Here is an 8,124-nt window from a genome sequence, read left to right as displayed (position 1 = left end):
CTCATGAGTTCCGGTCAGTGCTCCCACCCCCAAGTCGTCCAATATAGCCGGTCTCTCTCGTCGGAGTTCTATTGTGGGAGAAATGCAAATGTCCCCCCGTTATTTGTTCCATCGTCCCCATTTGTGGTCCCATTTTTCGGGGCATCCGCGACTCTTATAGACCGGTTTCTCCGCTACCATCGCTAAATCCATATCCTGGGCCCATGTGCGCAACGATGGCACGGCGGCTGCCCCCCATTTCTGGGCAATATTCCTTTTGGCTATGACCCAACCCATCGCCTCCTGCTCCGCTTGGGTAAGGTCCGTATCGTCCCACACAATATTTCAGTTTTAATTAACTTTTTTTTTGCACTTTTCAGAAAAATATAAAAGGTTATTTAATGAATAAAATATTTATAAATAAACAGTTAAACTGTAGAAAATCAGTACAAAAAAATAGATATAACTACTATCACACATAAAAGTTAGCATTTAAAAAACCTTTGAAATTCACTGAAAAAACATAGGTTTCAGAGACGTTATAGTTAGAAATTGGCATTTAAAAAAACCTTAGAAATTCACAGAAAAAAACATAAGTTTCAGGGGTGATATAGTTAGCTGCCCATTTCATTCGTACAAAACCATAGAAATTCTTCTGTTATAGTTAGTTCTGCTAACTATAACTCATGCGCCCGCAATGCACTGCTGATGATGTCACATATTGCATCATTCATGACCTGGTCTGTGACATCACTGATAATCTCTGATGACATCTCAAATGACATCACTGATGACATCATCCACTTGACAATCTGATACACCTCATCATACACTAGTATAACCTTTCATCACTCACTGTAAAATACAGAGTACCATATTTGAAACCATTGACACACCAATACCAGATACTACATACCCACTCACTATTTCCTAAGTCTACACACACAACTACCCATTCAACAACAGAATCATCTATACATGCAGTCATTAATTAATAGAACACTATCAAATGCACTTATACACATATATAGACATTGACACATCAGCAATTATCTTAGTCGGTTATGCAGTCATCCTACTCTCTCATGAAATTTTTTTATCGCACTTAAATTTATTCCCTTAAACAATTATCCAACAACACCTCATTTATTCAAACACATAGTAACTCATTGTTAATATGTTAAAAGCACCATTACAATTATACACTCATTCATATAGTTACTCTCACAATCACTGACTCTTACACATACTTATTTATATACACCAACTCTCACATACAATGCCTTTTATTTTTTTACTTTGTTGAAGATGTACAACTAAAACATATATTCGCTCACCAACACACAAATAAATACATTCAGTCACCCAAACAACTGTTTCCACATGCACTCTTAAACCCATACACCTAGTCAATCAACCATTCACACATCTATGCATAGTTACACACACCCCATCCAACCACACACAAACTCAGTGTCCCATACAAATACTCACCCAACTAATCAATAACTAATATACACACTCATGTAGTTAGTGACCAACTGATGCAGCATGTTATACAACAGAGACAGTGCTGCACACATTCACATAGTTTAGTTACTAATCCAAGTATTAAGTGAGACACTTTTAATTACTCACTTAAAAGACAGTCAGACAGCTACTAAATCCCCCATCCAGACAGTTATATATTCACTCAATCTTCAATACAGAGTGGTATATATATATATATATAATACATATTTAAATTTCAAACTAAACCACATTCAGAGGAAGATGTCATCCGTGATGTCATCCGTGATGTCACTGACCATGTCATGAATGATGCAATATGTGACCTCATCAGCAGTGCATTGCGGGCGCGTGAGTTATAGTTAGCAGAACTAACTATAACTGAGGAATTTCTATGGTTTTGTACGAATGAAATGGGCAGCTAACTATAACACCCCTGAAACCTATGTTTTTTCTGTGAATTTCTAAGGTTTTTTAAATGCTAATTTCGAACTATAACGTCTCTGAAACCTGTTTCTTTTCAGTGAAAATATATATATATATATATATATATATATATTCCAACATAAAGGTTGCCCCAAAAGAAGACGCCAACTCACGAGGAGGTTTACTTCCTTTAATGGAGGACTTCAGCAGGGCAGCAAAGAATACCATCCCATTATTAAAATCGCCCTACGCGTTTCAAACACCACTGTGTCCTTGTTCACGGGCTTTGGAGAACTGCAAACAACAGCGCCTGGGGAACACCTGATAACCTGCCCAAGTCCCGCCCCAGTGGGCGTGTCCGAAGGTATGCTGGTACTTGTGGTTCCCTTTTAATGAATCTCGAGTGAGTGCTGCTGTGCCATTCAAATTAATCCACTGGGGTAAAAACATGGATTAATTTGAATGGCACAGCAGCACTCACTCGAGATTCATTAAAAGGGAACCACAAGTACCAGCATACCTTCGGACACGCCCACTGGGGCGGGACTTGGGCAGGTTATCAGGTGTTCCCCAGGCGCTGTTGTTTGCAGTTCTCCAAAGCCCGTGAACAAGGACACAGTGGTGTTTGAAACGCGTAGGGCGATTTTAATAATGGGATGGTATTCTTTGCTGCCCTGCTGAAGTCCTCCATTAAAGGAAGTAAACCTCCTCGTGAGTTGGCGTCTTCTTTTGGGGCAACCTTTATGTTGGAATATATATATATATATATATATATCCAACAATTTCATTAAGAGTTCAATTTCATCCCTGACGCGTTTTGAGGCAGCCTGCCTCTTAATCATAGGGAAAAGCTGTCAGTTCCCGTGCAAAGCACCATGCCTCTTTTATCCTAATTAGCATGCTGCTCGCAGGTGAGTGATTGTTGCTGTATGCTGGGAGTTGTGGTGCCTCAATTCATCCACTCCAGTGGGGGCCGAGTTCTGACATATTATTTCGCTTTAATTTGAATTTATTTATTTTAATTTTAACCTGCGAGCAGCATGCTAATTGGGATGAAAGAGGCGTGGTGCTTTGCACGGGAACTGACAGCTTTTCCCTATGATTTAGAGGCAGGCTGCCTCGAAACGTGTCAGGGAGGAAATTTAACTCTTAATGAAATAAGCTGGTCCTGAAAAATAAAAGTTCATGTTGAACAAAACCCCGTGGAGTGGCGTTCTCAAAGCTGCAGGACATCTTTGGATGATATATATATATATGTATATATGGGGCTAAAACCCACATATTTCTTTTATTAATTATATATTTTTTGTCTTTATTGTGGGAACCCTTTGTTTTATAATTACCATTACCACCATATACCTATTTCTGAACCCCATACTATCCATCATTTTTTTTGTATACTTCAATGTAATGGGCATACCCAGACGTGTGTCCGGTGGTCACTGTGCTACTGGAAGCAATCTATACCTGACTGATGGTCAATACAGGTCTTGCATTGCTTATGTTCCAGTTCATCCTTTCATAATCTATCATTTAAAGTGTATGCCCCCCCCCCCCCCCCCCCCCATGAAAATATGTGCAGAATTAGCACTATTTCAAGGAGGAGTAGACAGATGTGTATGGAACCTGACCCCCAACTTCCCCCAATAAATGTACACAATTCTATAGTTTAACCAAGGCTATAATTACCATTGTGTACTCCTAATGAGATTCAAGTTTATGGAGCTACGTAACAGATAATCTCAGGTGTATTGCATCAATTGAGAGGATTCACGTGCTTTGCCTCGCAAAGGAAAAGCTGTTATGTTGCCTCATTAAAGGGTTTTTTGTAGGTAAATTGCCATCATCTGTGGGATGGGGCCAGTGCTTGTGTTTTGCCCCACACAGTGGATAATCTCCTTAATTGCCTTACTTTATGGAGGCTTACAGGAGTTTTGCCCTAACTGTGAAACATTCCCTATTGTGTTGCTCTATGGAGGAGAGATGTGTGCATTGTCAAACCTAGGATATTCCACCTTGATATAGCAAGGGGAATTTCACAAGCCTCTAATATTTTTGCAACACTAAACACCCATAATCATAATAAATGTATTCTCTTGATTGTGCCACCATATCGTATTTTCTTATCCAATACATTTGTATTTGTTAAATGTTTTCCATCACTTTTTAGTTTTAGATTTTGATTCTTCTTATTGATGGAATTGTTACTGTTTTCTCTTTTTCCTTTGTGTTCTCAATTTCAGCATTCGTCCGAAAAGATGCCCTTCCCCTTGGAACATTCAACAAATATACATGGCATATAACAAGTGTGCTGGAAGTGAAGCAGATCTTCGACACAGCAGAAGTAAGTAATATTTTATGCTCTCTGTTTGTCAGTTTGTTTACCTTGGCACATGGTCAGATTAAATATTGTTATGAGACTAGTTTTACAGGACAGTTGGTTCCTTTTTCTCCCTCTTTTACTCTGTTCCACATACTAGTAGATACTTTGGGTACGTGGGAGAGGGCTAGATAGATTGCTAGTCTTGGGATCTAATATCAAAAGCACTTCCCTACAAAGATGGGGTAAGTCAACATGGATCTACCAGCTACAACACACCTCTACAAGGGTTGCAATGTAGAAATCTGATAACATGTCTGTGAGAAAGTGCCCTCTTTCTGCATGGCTGCCCCCACTTTTTGCTGAACTTTTAATGTACTTTGAGTGTGCCCTGGGATCCTGCCAATCAGGTACTCAGGGCCTATGTTCTTTCCCTAAAACTGCATTGAAAACCCAACCCAATTGGCACTCTGGCCACTGGTCAGTCCCTGGTAAATGGTACCACAGGTACCCAGGGCACTGTGACCAGGGAAGGCCTCTAAGGGTTGCAGCACTTACTGTGTCACCCTTAGAGACCCTTACTCTCACACACTGCCTTTTCAGGCTGTGTGTTTTGGTGCAGAACAAAGTTAAGAGTCAACATGGCACACATCCCTGTGTGCCATGCCTACAACCCACTGCCCTAACATAGATCAGCCACCCCTCTAGCTGGGTGCACTATACCAGTGATGAGGGTACAGGTGCATGAGCTCTGTACCTTTACAGTGTCTAAGCCAATTCTTAGACATTGTAAGTACAGTGATGCCATTTAGAGAATATGGTGCTGCAAGTTTTCAGTACGAACTCCACAGTACCATAATACCTTTACTGAAAACTGAGAAGTTTGGTATCAAACTTATCAGCACATTAAATCCACACTGATGCCATAGTGGGATTTAATTAAAAATGCACACAGAGGGCATATTGGAGATGCCCCCGAAAAATGACCTAACACTAGTGTCCAAACTGAGAAGCTGCTCCCCAGCTGCCACCACCAGACATGTTTCTGCCCCCCCGAGAGCGCCTGCTGCTCTCGGGGGTCTGAAACAATGCACATCTTGGGACGAGTCGTCAAGCCTCCTCCCCTAGGATGGGCAGGGTCCACAAAGGGGAAGCTTCAAAGGCTTGCCGCCTTTGTGAGCTTCCCCAGGCTTTTTGCTGCTTCCTGCAACTGATCATCACCAGTTCTGACACCCATTTTGGCCGGGAGAACCGATGGGAAAACCAAGTGAGGAAGGAAGGTGTACCCACCTCCGCCAACTGCACCCCTCAGATGGGGGAGGAGAGGTGAAGCACAACTCTGTCCCCGCCATCTTGCAGGTGGGGGGGATCCAGCCAACCAGATTGAGGCATGATAGGAGGTGTACTCACCCCAAGGAAGGGACCCATTGGTCCCAACCTTTTACTTGCATGTAACGCCCCTAAATCTAGTATTTCGGGGCACCCCTGAACCTTACCTCCTCGGACAAGAAACTACAAGAAGAAAAGAAGGACCAAACAGCTGTGCCGAAGCTAAGAACGGGAGGATGCCCACTTACTTGGCCCCAGCCCTACCGGCCTGTCCCCACCTCGAACCTGCAGAAGCGAAACTCTGGTGTGCCCTGCAGCCAGCAACCTCAAGAACCCCGAGGACCTACCCTGACTTCCAAAGAAAAGACTTTGTCTCTTGTGATCACCGGATTTGATCACCAACAGACTCCAGCTCCGGCGAAAACCGCGAGTCTGCACCAGATGCCCACGGCTCGAGTGACCTAACACCACAAGGAGGTCTCCTCGGCGATCCCTGACCCGAGAACCAGTGATCCCTGACCTGCCTCAAGCCTTCAGCCCAAGCCTGCAGCCTCAATCCGGAAGGTCCCCCCCACCGTGACCAGGAGCTGGTAAGAAGATTCAACCTTAAGACACCCCTGCACCTGATGCCCTACGGTCTTGGGTGGCCCAACCGATGGTGTCTAACCAACCCCCAGCATCCCAACTTACCTCTCCAAGTGGTGGTCGCACCCAGAAGACCTTCGTCCCCAAGCCTGCAATCCCAGTGCCACTGAGGGTGTAACAAGAGTGCATCCTTGACCCTGGGGAACACCTGAGTCTAACTCTGAAACCCAACTCCCACAACAAAGTACTTGCCTGTTAACCGATAACACTGTGTTCGAGGCATATGAGCTGCAGATTACACACTATGCATAGATTGCCATCTGATGTTGGGCCAGGATGTTTGCACTTGTTTTTGTTCTGGAAAGTCTTTGGAAGTCACGAGGTAGGTGACTCCTCCTTAGGATCATAGTGCGCATGGGCATCGGCTCCATCCTCAGATTTTTTTCCGCCATCAGCCTCGGATGTGTTTCTCGCGCTCCAGTGCGGAAACATTACCGATTCCTGTTTCGACGCACAATCATTCACCCTTTCGACGGTATTGTCTCGATCGCGAACCCTAATCGGCGCGCATCTCTACGTCTTCGATTCCGGTCGTCGAAGAAGGCCTTCGGGCCGACCTGAGCCTTGGCATCTGGGTCATGGAAAGGACGCCTTTCAAAAAGTGTCCTCGATGTGGTTTGAAGTTTCCACGCACCGATCTGCATGAGGTGTGTAACCTCTGCCTCTCTCCGGAGCACGAGGCCAGAGACTGCCTAGCTTGTGCCTCTTTCCGCTCGAAGAAGACCATCCGGGATCGACGAGCTCGAAGGACCATGGCTCGCTCATAGAGTTCGATCCCCGACGACATCTTCCAAGAGGGCGTCTATGTGCCAGAGGAGCGGGTCGAAGAATGCCTCCTCAGCGCCTCCGAAGCCGATGGCTCCGACGTCGAAGAAGTGACTCCGGCTCAACGGGTCGTAAGTAGAGACTTCGACCCCGACCCACTCCCTACAACAACAAAGGCTTCAGTCACACCTTCACCTTCAGGCTCAGGTGCACACCGACACACTGCAAAGAAGCCTACCAAGCCTTCCGGCGACTCTGGCTTGAGTCTGCCTGCCACCGGCGCCGAAGCCCAATCATCGGCACCGAAAAAGAAGTCTCACCCATCCTCCGTGCCGACCGCTAGTTCCACCCCAAAGCCCTCGGCACCGAAGACACCAAGCAGTGACTCCCTGGCACAGAAAAACACTCCTAGCCGACGAATAAGCCACTCCCCAAAAGTTCGGACTCCCACTCTTCGGAGCCGAAAAATTCATCGACACCGAAGAAGCACACAGACTGGTCAACCACATGGCTCCAAGCCCAAAACCGCTCCGGAGCCGGCGATAAAAAAGCCTCGATACAGACAGTCGACACCGAACATCCAACCTTCTTCAGAAGAGCTTTTTCGACCAGACCCTCAATAAAAAAAACTCTAAAAACCCTAAAACTGGTCAATTGACTCTGAGTTCCAGGAAAAGACCACTGGACGTGCCTGCACCAGCTCCACCACCTAAAAAGAGGGACATAGCCACATCACCTCTTAGAGTCCCTTCTCTACCTCCTCCTCCACCTACCCCACCACCTCGTTCTCCTACACCATCCCCTACACCAGTAGACGATGACGACACATAAGATGACACGGGGGGCGGTGCGGACGACCTGCCACTAGGGGACCCCAGTCCACCAGCTTCCCCTGACCCCTGGGATGACTATAATACGCCCGATGTCCCTAATGTCCCTCAAGATGACATCTATCCCTCTAGGCCTTCCCCACCAGAAGACACCATGGGTTTTAATCAGCTGTTACACCGAGCTGCCCAGTACCACGGGCTCGCCCTACATACAGAACCGGTCGAAGAGGATTTTTTAATGGACACTTTTGACACCACCCAAAGGTCCACATCCACTTTACCCATGCTCAAAGAGGTTATTCAACAGGCTACAGAGGTATT

The 8,124-nt window shown here is 45.4% G+C and overlaps 1 protein-coding gene across 2 annotated transcripts in view; it reads left to right on the top strand.

Annotated features, from left to right (window-relative positions):
* C11H2orf42 (chromosome 11 C2orf42 homolog) overlaps positions 1–8,124 on the top strand; it is a 287,883-nt gene that overhangs the window by 213,577 nt on the left and 66,182 nt on the right. For both annotated transcript variants that reach the window (XM_085636210.1, XM_085636211.1), the window contains exon 6: positions 4,158–4,258. In XM_085636210.1, coding sequence (XP_085492336.1) covers positions 4,158–4,258 — 101 coding nt within the window. The remainder of the gene's footprint in view (positions 1–4,157; positions 4,259–8,124) is intronic.

The sequence above is a fragment of the Triturus cristatus genome, chromosome 11, assembly GCF_964204655.1.
Source record: "Triturus cristatus chromosome 11, aTriCri1.1, whole genome shotgun sequence".
Classification (NCBI taxonomy): Eukaryota; Metazoa; Chordata; class Amphibia; order Caudata; family Salamandridae; genus Triturus; species Triturus cristatus.
This window is presented reverse-complemented; position numbering and strand designations above follow the sequence as displayed.